The following is a 20,214-nucleotide window of genomic DNA, read 5'->3' on the forward strand; positions in this document are numbered from 1 at the left end:
ATGAACACCCGGTGTAGACCTCAGGGTTTAATTAAAGGCTCCCGCGCCCAGTACTTCTGGAACCCGACTGCCAGTCACAGAACAACCGGGCAGCCGGCCGCCATTTTGGACACGGCGAAACCAGGGCGCATGCGCGATTACCTTGGTCCCGGGCACTGAGTGGGGGCGGCTCGACTGAACTGGGTCCTAGTGCCCGGGTAGCTGAACCTCACACGTACACTAAAATGCTGGAGAAACTCAGCGGGTGCAGCAGCATCTATGGAGCGAAGGAAATAGGTGACGTTTCGGGCCGAAACCCTTCTTCAGGAGTAGGCATACCTTGAGGAGATATCGCAGTGGAGTAGACAAAGTGTTCAAGAAGGAACTGCAGATGCTGGGAGATCGAAGGTACACAAAATTGCTTTCTTCAGGGATTTGTGAGTGTCGTGAGTGAGTGAAGAAGGGTTTCGGCCCGAAACGTCGCCTATTTCCTTCGCTCCATAGATGCTGCTGCACCCGCTGAGTTTCTCCAGCATTTTTGTGTACCTTCGATCTTCCAGCATCTGCAGTTCCTTCTTGAACACAGCTGAACCTCACAAATGGGTTCAAAGCAAGTTGAGCAACTCACTGGCTGCACTGTGTAAATTAAATGATTGGTTACCGTAATATCTTGCAGCATGTTGGGTTACTTTAGAGAGGTTGCATTGTTTTCGTCAGCAGTGTATCAATAATTAAAGATGAAATAAGTAATCGCGTTGGAAAGCTGAATGTCATTAACTTTTTGTAAACCCTTGTCTCGACTCGAAATGTCACCTATTTCTTTTCTCCAGAGATGCTGCCTGACCCGCTGAGTTACTCCAGCCTTTCTTGTCTGTCCTTGTTATTATGGACCCCTTTGTAACGGATTTAGGTTATGGTGGATGACCTTCATCACCAGGTTGGGTTGTTGGACCACCTCCTAGCATGTACCCACCCCCACCCCCAGGACTGGCTGCTAATGGCACCACTGACCCCCACCTCCTCCTTGGCCACATCCAGGTTGGGCTGCTGATGCCACCCCCACCCGCACTGCCTTCCCGGCTGCTTCCAGTCTGGGCTTATTGCTACCACTGCAGGCCCACGCAGTTTCCTTGGCCGTTTCCAGACAGCGCTTTGTCACTGCCACTGCTTATTCTTACCTACGCTCTGGCCGGCCACGACCAATGGCTCTGCTGATCCTCACCTCTCCCCAAGGTGCCAGCCGGGCCACGGCCGTCAATTCACCGAGATTCTAAACTAATGAAGTTCAGAGGAGAAAAATGACACATAAATACCAAAGTGCTAACTCAGCGGTCAAGCAGCGTCTCTGGAGAGCGTTGGTTAGGTGACATTTCAGATTAAAACCCTTCTTCAGACAACTATGTCTGAGTATACAGAGTTGTATTTAGAGTTGCCTATCCATGTTCTCCAGAGATGCAGCCTGACCTGCTGTGTTACTCCAACACCTTATGTCTTTTGTTTTGGAAATGAGCATCTTCCTGCTGTTCCTTGGATCTACAAATTCAGAGGGAATTAGGAATGTGAGTGCATGAATCACAACATGTTAGCAACAAGGCAAATAGCATGTTGACCTTTACTGCAAAAGGGTTAGAGTTTAAGAGTAAGGATGTTTTTTTTTTGTACAAGATGTTGTTAATGCCGCACCTGCAATACTGGGCACAGTTTTAGTCCCCTTCCCCGGAAAATTACATGGTCGTATTTGAGACCACCCAGAGGAGAAACACCAGGCTAATTCTTCTGGTGAGATGTTTGTCCTATCAAGAGAAGCTGGACTGTTTGACTCTGTATTCCTTGGAGTTCAGACAAATGAGGGGCCACCTTTTTCAAACATAGAAGTTACTAAAGGGGCTTAACAGGTGAGCTGTTAAATGGAGGCACATGAGACTGTAGATGTTGAGATACTACCTGACCTGCTGAGTTCCTTCAGCAGTTTGTTCTTTGTTGTCCGTAACTGTTGAGATATTTTAATTGATGGGAGAGTCATGAACAAGAGGACATAGCTACAAAATAAAAGGCTGGACATTTCAGACAGATTTGCTTAGAAATGTTTTCTTTTGTGATTATACTGAATTGCTGAAATTCTCTGCCCTTGTGTGTCGGTGTCACCTTGGCTTATTTTTGGAGATGGATTAGTATTTTAGCGTAAGAAGGAACATACTGCTCCTATCCTTGTGAATATCGACCTTGGCTTAGACAAAAATACTGGAGAAACTCAGAGCGGGTGAGGTAGACAAAATACTGGATGGAGCGAAGTGGGTAGGCAGCATGTATGGAGCGAGGAAAAACCCAGGTCCTGGGTCGGGTTTCTGGGTCTGAAGAAGGGTTTCGACCCGAAACGTTACCTATTTCCTTCGCTCCATAGATGCTGCCTGAGTTTTTCCAGCATTTTTGTCTACCTTCTTATTAAGTTAAATTTGTTTAGTCTGAAGATACAGCACGGAAACAGACCCATCAGCCCACCGGGTCTGTGCCTGCCAGTGATCCCCGTACCTTAACACCATCCTACACACTAGGGACAATTTACCTTTTTACCAAAGCCAACTAACCTACAAACCTGCACATCATTGGAGTGTGGGAGGAAACCTGTGCACCCGGGGAAAACACATGCAGGTCATGGAAGAACGTACAAAACTCTGTACAGACAGCACCTGTAGTCAGAAACCCCAGCAGGTCTCTAGCGCTGTAAGGAGCTCTACTGCTGCACCACCGTGCTGCCCAAATCTATTCTATTCCTCAGATTAGATTTTGGGAATCTGGAAAGAAAGGAATCTTGTGGAAACAAGAAGCTGCAGATGCTGGTTTAGCAAGGTAAAACGCAAAATGCTGGAATAACAGCCGGTCAGGCAGCACTCCTGGAGAACCTGGATAGGTGATGTTTTGGGTGGTAACCCTTTGTATGAAAAAAATAATCTTTTGTGACCAGAATAGTTTGCAGTAAGTTTCTATCCTCTACCTATAGCATTGAATTTTGTTTACGCCTTTTACAGGACATGATAAGGAATGATTTACAGATGGGGAATCCAAGCCACGCATCAAATCAAGATCTGCCAGAGTTAACCTGATTCACCAGGTCCTGAATATCATTAGGGTTTGAATGTGAAAGGAGAGATGTTTGTCTGTCCCATCTGTGGGAAGATGTTTGAGCAACTTGTGACTGGAAAGGTACTGCCACATGCAGATGAGTGAGAGGGTCCCAGTGTACTGACTGCGGAAAGAACACCTCGACAACAAGGTGAAACTGTGCTCGTGTCCTCTGTGGGCAAGGGAATCACTTGTGGCGTAAACCTGGCGAGGCACAAGGTCAGTCGAATCACGGAAAAACCGTGGAAATGTGGGGATTGCGGGAAGGGGTTCAATTACCCGTCGCAGCTGGAAACGCATCGGCGCAGCCACACGGGGGAGAGGCCCTTCATCTGCTCCGTGTGCGGGAAGGGATTCACTCAGCTGTGTATGCTTCAGCGGCACCAGCGCGTTCACACCGGCGAGAGGCCGTTCACCTGCATTGCCTGCGAGAAAGGGTTCACTCAGCTGTCCAACCTCCTGACTCACCACCGCATCCACACCGGAGAGAGGCCCTTCACCTGCACCGAATGTGGCAAGGGCTTTGCCAAGCTGACCAACCTGCTGACGCACCATCGCATCCACACCGAGGAGCGGCCGTTTAAGTGCAGCGACTGCGAGAAGAAGTTCAAGAGCAAGAACAACCTGCGGATCCACCAGCGCACTCACACCGGGGAGAAGCCCTTCACCTGCTCGGTCTGCGGGAAGGGCTTCGCTCAGTCATCCACCCTCATGAAGCACCAGCGCGTCCACACGGGGGAGAGGCCGTTCACCTGCTCTGTGTGCGAGAAAGGATTCTCACAGTCTTCCACCCTGCTGAAACACCAGCGGATTCACAAGTGAGCGTCGAGGCGCTGGTGTATCTCGTCCAGAAAGACTTTGTGGTACGTCTCCCACATCTTCCCTTCCGAAACTTCCACTGCGTATAATTTGGCCGTCACAACGATTCTGCAAGTTAAACACATTCCACTGGGATGTGTCCTCTAGTGGGGGAGCCTAGGACCAGTGGCCATTACCTCAGAATAGGCAATAGCCTCAGAATAATAGAATGTACACATAGAAAGGAAATGAGGAGGAATTTCTTTAGCCAGACCGTGGTGAATCTGTGGAATTCATTGCCACAGACGGTTACAGAGGCAAAGTCCATGGATATTTTTAAGGCAAAGATTAGTACAGGTGTCAGGGGTTATGGGGAGAAGGCAGGAGAATGGGGTTGAGGGAAAGGTAGATCAGCCATATTTGAATGACGGAGTAGACTTGATGGGCCTAATGGCCTAATTAGGGCACATGGTATTCGGGGTAGAGTGCTGACATGGATAGAGAAGTGGTTGGCAGACAGGAAACTAAGAGAAGGGATTAACGGGTCCCTTTCAGAATGGCAGACAGTGACTAGTGGGGTAACGCAAGGCTCGGTGCTGGAACCACAGCTATTGACAGTATAGGGGAAAGGCAGGAATGGGGTACTGATTGGGGATGATCAGCCATGATCACATTGAATGGCGGTGCTGGCTCGAAGGGCTGAATAGCCTACTCCTGCACCTATTGTCTATTGTCTAAACAAAAATCTATCCCTCTCTGCCGTAAAAAAATCCATTGACTGCCTCCATAACAGTCTGTGGCAATGATTTCCACATATTCACCCCCGTCTGACTCAAGAAATTCCATCTCATCCCGTTTCGAAAGCCTGAAGAAAATTCTCTCGAATCTGTCCATTCCGTGCCCACTGAGTTACTCCAGCACTAATTTTAGCCTAATATCTACATGTTGTCTCACAGCATTTGTTTGTACATTGGAGTACCCAAATTTACTTCAAGGGCATCCTCCATTCATTGCTCCTCTGACCCTCGCAACATTTGATTCTCCTACCATTCAAATATTTGCGAGAATTTTGCACGTTCTGCCTCTTACTGTGTGGGTTTCCTCCGGGTGATCTGGTTTCCTCCAACTTCCCAAACGTGTGGGTTTGTAGGTTAATAAACCATCCTCTAGCTAGAAAAATTCCTCCTCCTCATCTTCATTCTAAAAGTACGTCCTTTTATACTGCGGCTGTGCCCTCTGGTCCTAGACTCTTCCATTACTGGAAACATCCTTTGCATGTCCATTCTACTCAGGCCATTCATTATTCAATATGCTTCATTGAGATCCACCCACATCCCTCTAAAATCTGCAGTCTCTTGTGTCTCCCTGGAAGCGCGTTAACCTGCTTCCTTTCTCTTGCATGAGAGAACTGAATAGATCATCGGTTGGTTGAAGGTGTCGCAAGCTGGGAGATAACTGAATATTGTTCTTACCCTAGCTGTTCTTTTCCACTGCCTCCATAAGTGTTGGGTGCATTAATTGAAATCGGGAACTGTGGTTTATTAGTGGAAGAAATGGTTCAAACACAATCACGTGCACATTGTCTTACAATGCGAATTGCTGGATTAATTCTGTCCTGGTCAACTGGAAAATCACTGGTGAACAAAAGAATAAAAATAAATCCATTTGTTTAGATAAAAGGATGCAGGGAGCCCAGTGAGCCTGTAACTGTTTAAATTCTCTGATGGATAAATGGTGTTTTACCTTGCACAGTCTAAAGAGATTTGTTTAACAATAAAGGCTTGTGAATGCCATAAAAAGTTGTTTACAGAAGTGTACGAACATTCATTCATTGACAGCAGAAAGAGGACAATAGCATGTTTTGTTCCACCCGCAGAATGCACTGCTCAGCTGCTATATGCCAGATAAAGGTCAAATTATTTGTGTGAACCAGTAAGTGGCTTACACTGGAAGTACTCTCGAATGAATATCTGTCTGGGGATTTACCACCGGTTGGACAGTCACACAGCAAAGCTAAGTCAGTCAGTCAGTCAGTCAGTAAATTAGATTTCTCACCAACTGGGCTACCAGGAGAATGTACAAACTCCCTACAGACAGCACCCACAGTCAGGATCGAACCTGTGTCTCTGGCGCTGTAAGGCAGCGACTCTACCGCTGCACCACCGTATGGCTCTGAACTATTCAACACCCAAAAAATGTGATTAAAAGCTGGTTTTGGAAGTAACATATTCCTCTGCTTCTGTCAAAGACATGAAGTTTACGACAGGGAAGTGGAAATTGTGAAGTGATCCATTTAACCAGTGAGCATTTCAGAAGCAGCATGAACAAAATATCCCGTGGGATTTGCATTTCATAACTTTCCTGATGGATGAGTATTTATTGTGGGCTGGGATTGAAAATGCACTGGTCTATGTTGCTTAATTAAAGTATTGCATCTGCAGATGCAATTCATATCACCTAATCTAAACCATTGAATAAAATATTACGCCACTTAGTCACCATGTACCCACTTTCAAAGGCACCACTGTTTCACCGAAACATAGGAAATATTTGGAGAAGGAGGCCATTCGGCCCTCCGAGCCAGCACCGCCATTCAATATGATCACTGCTGATCATTCAATATCAGTTCCCCGTTCCTGCTTTTTCCCAAGAGCTAAATCTAACTCTCTTGAAAACATCCTGTGAATTGGCCTCCACTGCCTTCTGTGGCAGAGAATTCCACAGATTCGCACACAAATATAATTAATGGTCTTATTTGATATTTAGCCGACCTGTTTGTCAACTTGTATATTCATGCAGAACTGAAGTACAATATATTTAACAAATGTTCATGTCATCATGCCAAGAGAACATTTAAATTTATGTATTTGAATCTAGTCTTCATTAACTCACTTTACCAAGTGCCTATTCATTTATCCCTAAACCATTATTCCAGGTAGTCCCAGGCTATCAATCCGGAGTCTTCAGACTGAGTCCCGACCCGAAGCGTCACCTGTCCATGTTCTCCAGAGATGCTGCTGGACCCGCTGAGTTGCTCCAGATCTGTGTGTGTGTTTTTTTGTACAGCACAGGAACATATTGGCCTATAACGTCTGTGCAGAAAATGATGCCAGATTAAAATAATCGTCTCCGTCTGCCTATAATGCATATCCTCCCATTCCCTGCATATAGAACAATAGAAAATAGGTGCAAGCGTAGGCCATTCGGCCCTTCGAGCCTGCACCACCATTCAATATGATCATAGCTGATCAACCAACTCAGTATCCTGTACCTGCCTTCTCTACATAACCCCTGATCCCTTTAGCCACAAGGCCCACATCTAACTCCCTCTTAAGTATAGCCAATGAACTGGCCTCAACTACCTTCTGTGGCAGAGAATTCCAGAGATTCACCACTATCTGTGTGAAAAATGTTTTCCTCATCTTGGTCTTAAAAGATTTCCCCTTTATCCTTAAACTGTGACCCCTTGTTCTGGACTTCCCCAACATCGGGAACAATCTTCCTGTATCTAGCCTGTCCAACCTCCTAAGAATTTTGCAAGTTTCTATAAGATCCCCCCTCAAGCTTCTAAATTCTAGCGAGTACAAGCCGAGTCTATCCAGTCTTTCTTCATATGAAAGTCCTGACATCCCAGGAATCAGTCTGGTGAACCTTCTCTGTACTCCCTCTATGGCAATAATGTCCTTCCTCAGATTTGGAGACCAAAACTGTACGCAATACTCCAGGTGTGGTCTCACCAAGACCTTGTACAACTGCAGTAGAACCTCCCTGCTCCTATACTCAAATCCTTTTGCTATGAATGCTAACATACCATTCGCTTTCTTCACTGCCTGCTGCACCTGCATGCCTACTTTCAATGACTGGTGTACCATGACACCCAGGTCTCGTTGCATCTCCCCTTTTCCTAATTGGCAACCATTCAGATAATAGTCTACTTTCCTGTTTTTGCCACCAAAGTGGATAGCCTCACATTTATCCACATTATACTGCATCTGCCATGCATTTGCCCACTCACCTAGCCTATCCAAGTCACCTTGCAGCTTCCTAGCATCCTCCTCACAGCTAACACTGCCCCCAGCTTTGTTCCATCCGTAAACTTGGAGATGTTGCATTCAATTCCTTCGTGCAAATCATTAATATATATTGTAAATAGCTGGGGTCCCAGCACTGAGCCTTGCGGTGCTCCACTAGTCACTGCCTGCCATTCTGAAAAGGACCCGTTTACTCTTACTCTTTGCTTCCTGTCTGCCAGCCAGTTCTCTATTCACATCAACACTGAACCCCCAATACCGTGTGCTTTAAGTTTGTATACTAATCTCTTATGTGGGAACTTGCCGAAAGCCTTCTGAAAGTCCCCGAGCCTATACAAGAGCCTGCACCGGCAATTCCTTGTGTTAACGCCAATCATTGCTCAGTTTACATCTTTTCCTGTTAACAACTTGCAAGTTTAGTTTAAAGCACAGATAGATATAAAAAAAACTGGAGTAACTCAGCGGGACCGGCGGCATCTCTGGAAAGGAGGAATGGGTGACGTTTCGGGTCGAGACCCTTGTTCAGACTGACCAAGTTTAGTTTAGTTTAGAAATACAGCGCGGAAACAGGCCCTTCGGCCCATCGTGTCAGCAGCGACCAATGATCCCCATACACTTGCACAATCCTATACACACACTAGGGACAAGTTACAATTTTATGGTAGCCGATTAGCCTACAAACCCGTACCTGTTTGGCTTGTGGAAGGCTTGTATTCGCTGGAGTTTAGAAGGATGAGGGGGATCTTATAGAAACATATAACATTATAAAAGGACTGTACAACCTAGATGCAGGAAAAATGTTCCCAATGTGGGGCGAGTCCAGAACCAGGGGCCACAGTCTTAGAATAAGGGGGAGGTCGTTTAAGACTGAGGTGAGAAAAAGCTTTTTCACCCTGAGAGTTGTGAATTTATGGAATTCCCTGCCACAGAGGGCAGTGGAGGCCAAGTCACTGGATATATTTAAGAGAGAGTTATATAGAGCTCTAGGGGCTAGTGGAGTCAAGGGATATGGGGACAAGGCAGGCACGGGTTATTGATAGGGGACGATCAGCCATGATCACAATGAATGGCGGTGCTGGCTCGAAGGGCCGAATGGCCTCCTCCTGCACCTATTTTGTATGTTTCTATGTAACCGGACCACCCCAACATGCCTAATTTATTTTTTAATGTAAAAATATAAAATATTTATATTCACTACATCTCGAGTGGGACAAATATACACAAAATTCAACTGTGGAACCTCCGCTGTTTACATTTATTATTTAACTTGTCTATCCCTTCGTTTGAGGCAGCATGTCAACATCGTCGTAACCTGTTCCCTAAATTTACTCTGAGTCACTGCATAAATGAACGTGTTTGTGCAGCAACTCAAGAGCTGGAGCATGTTGCAAGATTCTCTGAGAATGAATTTGGGGTCGTTGAAGCCTTTGATTTGATCGTTTGTAAATCGGTCATAAAAGAACTGTACTACATATGTGGTCCACAGCAGGATGAAACTCCCCGAAATGGCGAAGAGCAAGACGATAGACTTCCTCCTGCTCTCGATCTCTGGGTCACTCTGGCTCTCCCCATCACTCTTCACCCGGAGTCTCCTGCGGGCTCTGCTGGCCACGAGGATGTATCTGACCGTCATAGCGTTGAGTAGGAGAATCAGAGAGAAAGGGATGCAAGGGGTGAGAAGACGGTCACTCCATTGAAAGGTCGCCCATAGTGGTGAGCTGTATCGGATCTCCTTCAGTCTGCAGTACCACGGGACGTCGTTAATGATGTAGACGGGTTCGTGTAGAAAGTACCAGGGGATATTGATCAGACAACACAAACAACACACTGTGGCAATGACTTTACTCGCCATTTTATCCGTGCAATATTTAGTCTTCAGCTTCAGGCAACAAATAGCCACGAACCTGTCAAATGTGAAAGCTACTGTTAGCCAGACAGAGCTGTCTCTGGCGACATAGATTATCGTGATGCTGACGCGACACACGGGCGTGAGGGAAAGGTAACCAGCAGGGAAGTAAATACCAGGGATGCGGTTTAATATTACAGCGGTGACAATGACCGCGAGATCCGAAACTGCCATCGAAAGCAGGTATCGAGTGATGCATCTAGAAAGGCCGCATCTTCCCCGGGACAAGATCACAATCGCCAGTAAATTAACTGTAATGAGAGAGAAGGAGGGGCGTGGGCATTAAAGAACAAACTATAGACAGATTTCATAATATGTCACCAAATTCGATACCGTTTCCACTGGTCGGGTATACTGCGATTCAATTCAACTCAATGGCTCCAGAGGGTCGGTGACTTTAAACTATTGAAGATAGACACATGATGCTAGAATAATTATTGAATTTGATTGAAAGTTACAGCATGGTAACGGCGCACGGAGTCCACGCCGACCATCGATCACCCGTTCATCCCACTTTCTCATCCACTCCCTGCACTCTAGGGGTAATTTTTCCAGAGGCCAATTAAGGTACAAACCTGGACATCTTTGTGATGTGGGATGGAACCGGGGGCCACACGGAGCAAACCCAAGCAGTCACAGGGATAACGTTCAAAATTCATACAGCAACCGAAGCCAGGATCGAACCAGGGTTTCTGGCGCTATGAGGCAGGAATCGGGTTAAAGAGCACATTTGATTCGGTCCCAGTTCCGAGAACTGGGGCGACTGTGACTTGATATAAATATCAACGTTGAGGGAATTAAAAGTCATTAATAAAATTTCTGTCTGAATCCCATTACGAGACACAAATCGGCGAGAGATTAAATAAATTCACTATGATATACAGCGTCGTAGTCATACAGCGTGGAAACAGGTCCATGTTGGGTCATGCCCCCATCTACACTAGTCCCACCTGCCTGTGTTTGGCCCACATCAGTCTAAACCTATCTTATCCATGTACCTGTCCAATTGTATTTTATTTAAAATACTAAAGTCCCGGTAATGAATACCGGAAGGAACGAAGGGAATGTATAATCAACAACTTGCACAATATCGAACCTATTGTGGTTCACTCTTGGTCCCAATGTAAAAGAAATTATATAAGCGACAAAATTGAGAAAAATGGACATCAATTTCCAAAAAGAAGTATATAAAATTACGCGAGGATTAAATAGGGTAGATAGTCACAACGTTTGTCTCAGAGTGGAAATGTCAAAGACTAGAGGGCATGGCTTAAATGAGATGGAGCAGATACGAGAGTGGCATTTTAAAGGCAAAGGTGCATGGGTATGTAGGGCATGGAGGGTGTGGATCACCTGTAGGCAGAGAAGATTAGTTTACCTTTGCATCGTCTTCGGCCCAGACATTGTGGGCCGAAGAGCCTGTTCCTGTGCTATGCTGTTCAATTCCTAATTTGAGGAAGGACATTCTTGCTATTGAGGGAGTGCAGCGTAGGTTTACAAGGTTAATTCCCGGGATGGCGGGACTGTCAGATGCTGAGCGAATGGAGCAGCTGGGCTTGTACACTCTGGAGTTTAGAAGGATGAGGGGAGTTCTCATTGAAACATATAAGATTGTTAAGGGTTTGCACACGCTAGAGGCAGGAAACATGTTCCCGATGTTGGGGGAGTCCAGAACCAGGGGCCACAGTTTAAGAATAAGGAGTAAGCCATTTAGATTGGAGACGAGGAAACACTTTTTTTCACAGAGTGGTGACTATGTGGAATTCTCTGCCTCAGGGGGCGGTGGAGGCAGGTTCTCTGGATACTTTCAAGAGAGAGCTAGATATGGCTCTTAAAAATAGCGGAGTCAGGGGATATGGAGAGAAGGCAGGAACGGGGTACTGATTGGGGATGATCAGCCATGATCACATTGAATGGCGGTGCTGGCGCGAAGGGCCGAATGGCCTACTCCTGCACCTATTGTCTATTGTCTATTGTCTAGAATTGTCTACGTTTGCTATTTCCCGCTGATATCACCCTTCAATGGGAGAAGAGTTCTAAATTCCACCGGGTTTCCTGCTTTTTTTGTGTGGAAGAAGCAATTTCCCTTTAATCTTCACCTTATGACTATTTTTATGCCATTTTTGGAATTCACCACTACGGCTGCATGCATGTTAGAACACTTCGGCACTTTTAACTGCTTGCTTCAAAAGGTCGTGCATAGGTACACTATAACGACACACAGTGCCCTCCATAATGTTTGGGACAAAGACCCATCATTTATTTATTTGCCTCTGTACTCCACAATTTGAGATTGGTAATAGAAAAAAAAAATCACATGTGGTTAAAGTGCACATTGACAGATTTTATTAAAGGCCATTTGATTTCACCATGTAGAAATTACAGCTGTGTTTATACATAGTCTCCCCATTTCAGGGCACCATAATGTTTGGGACACATGGCTTCACAGCCGTTTGTAATTGCTCAGGTGCGTATAATTGCCTCCTTAATGCAGGTATAAGAGAGCTCTCGGCACCTAGTCTTTCCTCCAGTCTTTCCATTGCCTGTGGAAACTTTTATTGCTGTATATCAACATGAGGACCAAAGTTGTGCCAATGAAAGTCAAAGAAGTCATTATGAGACTGAGAAAATAACAAAACTGTCAGACACATCAGCTAAACTTTAGGCTAACAAAATCAACTGTTTGGAACATCAGTGTTAAAGAGGGAACTGCAGATGCTGGAGAATCGAAGGTTACACAGAAAAGCTGGAGAAACTCAGCGGGTGCAGCAGCATCTATGGAGCGAAGGAAATAAGGTTTCGGCCCGAAACGTTGCCTATTTCCTTCGCTCCATAGATGCTGCTGCACCCGCTGAGTTTCTCCAGCTTTTCTGTGTAACCTGTTTGGAACATCAGTCTGAAGAAAGAGAGCACTGGTGAGCTTACTAATCACAAAGGGAAGACAGGTCAAGGGAGACAGATTAATTCTCTCTACAATCAAGAACCCCCCCCCCCAACATCTGTCCAACAGATCAGAAACGCTCTTCTTGAGTGAAGTATGGATTTATCAATGACCACTGTCGGCTGAAGACTTCATGAACAGAAACGCAGAGGCTACACTGCAAGTTGCAACCACTGGTTAGCTGCAAAAATAGGATGGATAGGTTACAGTTTGCCAAGAAATACTTACCAGAGCAACCACAGTTCTGGAAAAAGCACTTGTGTACAGATGAGACGAAGATGAACATATCAGTGATGACAAGATCAGAGTATGGAGGAGAGAAGGAACTGCCCAAGATCCAAAGCAAACCACCTCATATGTGAAACCCGATGGTGGGGGTGTTATAGCCTGGGCATGTATGGCTGCTGAAGGTACTGGCTCACTTATCTACATTGACGATACAACTGCTGATGGTGGTAGCATAATGAATTCTGAAATGTTTAGACACATCCTATCTGCTCAAGTTCAAACAAATGACTCGACACTTATTGGCTGGCGGTTCAATCTACAGCAAGACAATGATCCCACACATAAATTCTTGAGTGGCCAAGTCAATCACCCGATCTGAGCACAATTGAGCATGCTTTTTATTTGCTGAAGAGAAAACTGAAGGGGACTAGCCCCCCAAAACAAGCATAAGCTAAAGATGGCTGTAACACATGCCTGGCAGAGCATCACCAGAGAAGACGCCCAGCAACTGGTGATGTCCATGAAACGCACACTTCAAGCGGTCATTGCATGCAAAGGATATGCAGCAAAATACTAAACATGACTACTTTCATTTACATGACATTGCGGTGTCCCAAACATTATGGTGCCCTGAAATAAGGGGACTGTATAGAAACACTGCTGTAATTTGTACGCGGTGAAACCAAATGTCTAAAAATGGCCTTTGTTAAAATCTGACAATGTGCACTTGACCCACATGCATTTTTTTCTATTAAAAATCTCAAATTGTGGAGTACAGAGGTAAATAAATAAGTGACGGGTCTTTGTCCTAAGCATTATGAAGGGCACTGTATAATGTCTAATCACATGGTACGCATTTCATTTAGTTAGACTGTAGACTTTACTTTGGCGATACAGCTCGGAAACAGGCGCTTCGGGACACCAGCGTTCAGCACGTGCAATGTCTTACACAATTGTGACAATTTACAGAATACAATTTCCAATTTTTACAGAAGGTCAAGTCAAGTCAAGTTTATTCGTCACATGCACATACGAGATGTGCAGTGAAATAAAAAGTGTCAATAAAATGAAATGCAATGAAGTGCAGTGAAATGAAAAGAAGGCAATTAACCCACAAACCTGTACTTACTTGGAGTGTGGGAGGAAAGGATCACCCGGAGAACATACAGCGGCCAGTCACGGCGGTCACAGGTGGGAACGTACACACTCCGTACAGACAGCACCCGTAGTCAGGATTGAACCCGGGTCTCAGGCGCTGTAAGGCAACAACTCTACCACCTCCGCTGCGCCAAATGTTATAGTTCAAATATAAAATGAATAGCTCGGTGTAACGTTTTACCTGGGACGGCGATGGCTGCAAGGGTTGCGTAATAAATGGCATACACCAAACCTCTGGGCGGAGAATGCATTTTCGATGAGAAGTAGAAGGCAAGATCTCTGCTTTATTCCAGCAGACTTGCTAATCACCCTTTATTATACCCTTTGCCAAATCTCCAGAGGCGCGCTGTGATAATAGCACAATTATTGTAAACCAGTGTGAGCTATTAACATGTTAGTGATGTCACTGATGGTAGTCCAAACAGAGCTGAACCATTCGTGTTAACTATACTTGGTTTGGATGGAGTTCATGTGGAGAGGATGTTTCCACTAGTGGGGTGGTCTAGGAATAGAGGTCATAGCCCCTGATTTAATGGGCGTTCTTTTAGGAAGGAGATGAGGAGAAATTTATTTACTCAGGGGGTGGTGAATCTGTGTAATTCTTTGCCACAGAAGGCTGTGGAAACCAAGTCAGTGAATATTTTTTGAGGCAGAGATAGATAGATTCTTGATTCGTAAGGTTGTCAGAGGTAATGGGGAAAAGGTAGGAGCATGGGCTTAGGTGGGAGAGATAGATCAGCCTTCATTGAATGGCGGAAGACTTGGTGGGCCGGATTCTACTCCTATTCCTTCTGACTTTACGACCTTATACTGTGAATAAAGCAAGCTCATGGAGTCGATATTCTCCTGAATGCCGCATTAATGCGGCGATGTCAATATTGAATATTGTGTTTATAGGACGTGGAGAGGATGTCTCCACTAAATTGGAGAATCTGTGACCAGAGGAAGCAGCCTCAGAATAAAAACAGTTACCTTTAGAAAAGCAATGAGGAAGAATTTATTTGATCAGAGCAGAGGATGGGGTGGGAGATTGCAACCTTCTCGTGGTCCGCCCTGTTTCGACGAATGCAATCAACCTGACGTGCACAATCAGATAAGAGCAAATAGAACAAGTTGTCCTACAACTTTAGGCTGTGCACGCCATACGCAAGAACAAGAAGAGCAGAGGATTGTGAATCTGTGAAATTCATTGCAACAGACCGTTGTGGAGGCAAGTCATGGGTAGTTTTAAAGGAGATTGCCATGTACCTGTCTAACTGCTTCTTAACTGTTAGGATTGCCCCTGCCTCAACTACCTCCACTGGCAGCTTGTTCCCTACACCCACAACCCTTTGTGTGAAAATAATTACCCCTCAGATTCCTATTAAATCTTTTCCCTTTCACCATAAACTTATGTCCTCTGGTCCTCGATTCACCTACTCAGAGCAAGAGACTCTACCCGATCTACTACTCTCGTGATCTAATGTGAGGAAAGACATTCTTGCCATAGAGGGAGTACAGAGTACCGCGAAGGTTCACCAGACTGATTCCTGGGATGTCAGGACTTTCATATGTAGGAAGACTCGGCTTGTACTCGCTAGAATTTAGAAGATTGAGAGGGGATCTTAGAGAAACTTACAAAATTCTTAAGGGGTGGGACAGGCTAGATGCAGAAAGATTGTTCCCGATGTTGGGGAAGTCCAGAACAAGGGGTCACAGTTTCAGGATAAGGGAGGAATCTTTTAGGACCGAGATGAGAAAAACATTTTTCACACAAAGAGTGGTGAATCTCTGGAATTCTCTGCCACAGAAGGTAGTCGAGGCCAGTTCATTGGCTATATTTAAGAGGGAGTTAGATGTGGCCCTTGTGGCTAAATGTATCAGGGGGTATGAGAGAAGGCAGGTACAGGATACTGAGTTGGATGATCAGCCATGATAATATTGAATGGCGGTGCGGGCCCGAAGGGCCGAATGGCCTACTCCTGCACCTATTGTCTATGTTTATATGATCTTATATGCCTCTATAATCTCAATCTTCATCGTCCTGCGCTCCAAAGAATAGAGTCCCAGCCTACTCAACCATCTGCGTATAACCCAGACCCTCTAGTCCTGGCAACATCCTCGTAAAATCTTCTCTGTACCCTTTCCAGCTAGACAACATATTTCATACAACACGGTGCCCAGAACTAAACACAGTACTATAAATGTGGCCTCATCAACGTATAACTTGTATAACTGAAATATGACCTGCCAACTTCTATACTCGATACTCTGGCTGACGAAGGCCAATGTGCCAAAAGCCTTTTTGACCACCCGGTCTACCTGCGACTCCACCTTAGGGGAACTATGCGCCTGCCCTCCTAGATCTCGCTGCTCTATAACACTACCTAGAGCCTTACCATCACTGTGTAGGCAGACACGATAAGCTGAGTAACTCAGCGGACAGGCAACATCTCTGGAGAGAAGGAATAGGTCACGTTTCGGGTAGTCCCTTCTTATTCACTGTGTAGGCCCTGCCCATGTCAGACGTCGTAAAATGCAAGTGAACAGAATATTTGGAGCTCGTGATTTTGTTAAAATATGCTGAAATTTAGTTACTAAATTTGAAACTACATATGCATAACTCCAGCCCATAAACAATCAGTAATATGTCCATCAAGATACGGTGGGCTTCTTAGAAATCATACAGTTCTCGGGATTGTTGCATGTGGATCGAACGTGGAGCATGGTTGATCGGGGGCGCGGTGACGCAGCTGGTAGAGTAGTTGCCTCACAACGCCAGAGACCAGGGTTCAGATTCAGATTCAATTTCAATTGTCATTGTCAGTGTACAGTACAGAGACAACGAAATGCATTGTTCGACCGTGACTTCGGAGCTATCCGTGTGGAGGTTTCTCTTTCTCCATGTCACCCTGTGTGGATTTCCTCCAGTTGCTCGGGTTTCTTCCCACATCCCAAAGACATGCGGTTTTATAGGTTAATTGGCCTCACTAAATAGCTCCGAGTGTGTAAGGGAGTGGGTGAGCAAGTAGAATAATATGGAAAGAGTGGTAACGAGTGAGGTTTCGTGGAATCAAAGGGCTATGTTTCTATTCTGTGCCTGTCATTATCTAATGCAATTTATGTACAGCGAACATACAGAAATCCAGATTAATGTCAGGTTACCAACTGTTTGGTAACTCAAATCTCATTGCACTAATTGTGCATGTGACAATAAATGGAACTTGAACTTGAAATTGAACAGTCAAAAACAGTCCCAGTTCTAGCAGGGTTTACTGACACCACGTTGTCGTCATCGGCCATCACGCAATCGAAAGAAATGAGCAGAAATCAGTACCCCTCAACCTCGAGGAAATACATTTCAAGAGGATTTTAAGTTGTTTTAAGTGCACCAGTTTAAAACCAAATTGGCTGGTATTGCGTGAAAGAAACAGACCAGATTTCCATTGAGCCAGCGAATTTACCGCTCAAAATACAATAACAATGGAATTTCCATTTAGACGTGCGTTTGCTATCAACATTCCCAGGTGTTTTGACTGTCATTTTATTCTTCCTGGCGGCAGGGAGGATCCTCAAGATTTTAACCATTACGGATTTAGAAATTCTAATGCCACCACTTTAAACAACCTACTGTTCGTTTAATGTAAGATCCATTAAATCAAATTGTTAAAGTCAGCGTTAAATTGCGTGGCCAACTGTTACCGCAACCTTTGGATTGATGTAAAAGTTCAACAATGTGGCATTTAAAATGGTAACTATCAGCCAGCATATATTAATTATTTAAATTGGAAAGTAGGTGGCATCTTTAGTAAGTTTGCATGTGGCACCAACATTGGTGGCAATATGGATAATGCAGAGGGTTCTCAAGGAACTGCAGATGGTGGAATCTTGTGCAAAAACACAAGGTGCTGGAGTAACTGGGCGAGTCAGGTGGCATTCGTGAAGGGAATGGACAGGCGACGTTTCGGGTCGGGCCCCTTCTCCAGAAGAAGGGTGTCTACAGTTACAACGGGGCAGCTGGCAAGGGGAATGGTAGATGGAATTTAACTCTAGTAAGCACAAAGTGCTGTCTTTTAAGTAGTTAAACCAGACCAGAACATGCACAACAAATGGTAAAGTTCTAGCTTGCGTTGCTGAATACAGCATATTAGTCCCTCAAAATAGAGATGTCGGAGACAGGGTGGTGAGAAGGCACTTGACATGCTTGTTTTCATCAGCCGAGGCATTGAGTATGAGCATTGAGATGTTATGTTGCTGTTGTACAGAACGTTGATCGACCTCACTTGGAGTATTGTGCTCAGTTCTGATCCCCACACTATAGGAAGACATGGTTTATCGAGAGAGGGTGCGGGTTGGAAGATTGCGACCGTCACGTGGTCCGCCCTGTTTCGACTAATGCAATCAACTCGACGTGCACAACAGGAAGATCAAATAGAACAAGTTGTCCAACTTGTTGTCCTAGGTTGTGCACGCCACACACGAAAGAACAGAGAGGGTTCGGTTCGTTTGCCCTTGAGCAAAGGAGATTGGGAGTAAATGAGACAGGGATATAAAAACATAAGATGGTAGATAGTCTGTGACTATCTTCCACGCAGGTGAATCTAAAACTACAGGACATAGGTTTAAGATGAGAGGTGGAAGATTTAAACGAGATGTCGTGTGTAATAAAGTCTACACAAAGAGTAGTTGGTATTTGGAGTGAGTTCGCAGAGAAAGCAGTAGAAATAGGAACAGTAACATTAAATATATTAGAACAATAACATATAACCTCGACAGTTGTTTGAATGAGCGTGACATAGTGGGATATGGAATTAATGTAGGGAATTTGGATTTTATGGACAGGCATGATGATCGGCATAGATTTGCCGGACCGAACTGCCACCGTTTCCATGCTGTAGAACTCTGCCTCTCTTTGACTCTTATACAAAGCTTTAGCGGAATGCCAGAGCTGAGAAAAGCCGAGATGAAAAAATCATTTTTTACACAGAGAGTGGTGAATCTGTGGAATTCTCTGCCACAGAAGGTAGTTGAGGCCAGTTCATTGGCTATATTTAAGAGGGCGTTAGATGTGGCCCTTGTGGCTAAAGGGATCAGGGGGTATGGAGAGAATGCAGGGATGGGATACTGAGTTGGATGATCAGCCATGAATGGAGGTGTAGGCTCGAAGGACCGAATGGCCTACTCTTGCACCTATTTTCTATTTTCTATGTTTCTATGTTTTCTGGACACAAAGTGTTGGGTTACTCAGCGGTCGGACAGCATCTCTGGAGAACATTGGTAGGTGGCGTTACGAATAGTAACCCTCAGTGATTCCGATTATGGACTGAAATCAGCAAATTTTTCCAAGGTATTTATTGATATATATATTTAACAATCAAGCATCATTACAACTAATAACTGAGCTTTTAATATCAGTTATTTAAAGTAGATTTTTGACAATATATTGGATCTTACATACAATTTGAGTGACCACACGAAACTCTAGCTGTACCAATTAAGCTGCAGATATTTTCAAACAACTATTCAAAGATTGTGAACAAGCATATATATCATTCCATTCTAAATTTATTGAACGGTTACACTAATTTAAGACAGAATTTACGGCTGGCGATTTGCAATCATGGCTGAACGCCAATCCCGCACTATATTGACAAGCCCCGCATTGGGTCAGTGGCGACCGCTACTGCGGCAAGAATGAGTCCGGGGAAGGGTGTGCGGGGGGTGATAACAAAATGAAACCCGGGTTTCCATTGACCCAACTATACTAGATTATTAGTCATTACTCAAGGAATGTCTTCAATGTATCTGAACGCAATAACAACTGGTGCAGCGGAAGAATTGCTGCTTTACAGCGCCGGAGACCCGGGTGCGGTCTTGTACGGGTGCTGAATGTATGGAATTTCAATGGTTTCCCCCGTGACCCGCGTGTGTTTTTTCCAGGAAGCTCCGGTTTCCCCCCACATCCCAAAGACGTACAGGTTTGTAGGTTAATTAGCTTGTTCCAAGTGTGTGTAGGATAGCGCTACTGCGCGGGGGTCGCTAGAAGGCGCGGACTCGGTGGGCCGAATGGCCTG

The 20,214-nt window shown here is 45.0% G+C and overlaps 2 protein-coding genes across 2 annotated transcripts; one reads left to right on the forward strand and one right to left on the reverse strand.

The window, feature by feature from the left end:
• On the forward strand, positions 1-5,699 carry LOC129703854 (zinc finger protein 239-like). The gene is made up of 3 exons (XM_055646531.1): positions 1-145; positions 1,018-1,212; positions 3,206-5,699. The coding sequence occupies exons 1-3, from the start codon at positions 1-3 to the stop codon at positions 3,919-3,921; spliced, it is 1,056 nt and encodes a 351-aa protein (XP_055502506.1). The 3' UTR covers positions 3,922-5,699.
• LOC129703855 (probable G-protein coupled receptor 139) lies at positions 4,016-14,412 on the reverse strand. Its single transcript, XM_055646532.1, has 3 exons — positions 14,343-14,412; positions 9,258-10,085; positions 4,016-4,026 (listed from the first exon to the last, which is right to left on the reverse strand). Exons 1-3 carry the CDS (start codon positions 14,410-14,412, stop codon positions 4,016-4,018), a joined length of 909 nt encoding a protein of 302 aa, XP_055502507.1.
• Positions 14,413-20,214: the final 5,802 nt, after the last annotated feature.

Source organism: Leucoraja erinacea, chromosome 15, assembly GCF_028641065.1.
Source record: "Leucoraja erinacea ecotype New England chromosome 15, Leri_hhj_1, whole genome shotgun sequence".
NCBI lineage: Eukaryota > Metazoa > Chordata > Chondrichthyes > Rajiformes > Rajidae > Leucoraja > Leucoraja erinaceus.

Bases quoted from the DNA above. Each gene is read 5' to 3' on its own strand.
- LOC129703854 (XM_055646531.1), top strand. From the start codon at position 1: ATGAACACCCGGTGTAGACCTCAGGGTTTAATTAAAGGCTCCCGCGCC. The intron at 146-1,017 runs GTCCCGGGCACT...GGCCACATCCAG, and splicing joins GCGCATGCGCGATTACCTTG to GTTGGGCTGCTGATGCCACC. The intron at 1,213-3,205 runs GTGCCAGCCGGG...CAGATGAGTGAG, and splicing joins GATCCTCACCTCTCCCCAAG to AGGGTCCCAGTGTACTGACT.
- LOC129703855 (XM_055646532.1), bottom strand. From the start codon at position 14,412: ATGCATTCTCCGCCCAGAGGTTTGGTGTATGCCATTTATTACGCAACC. The intron at 10,086-14,342 runs GTAAAACGTTAC...CTCTCATTACAG, and splicing joins TGCAGCCATCGCCGTCCCAG to TTAATTTACTGGCGATTGTG.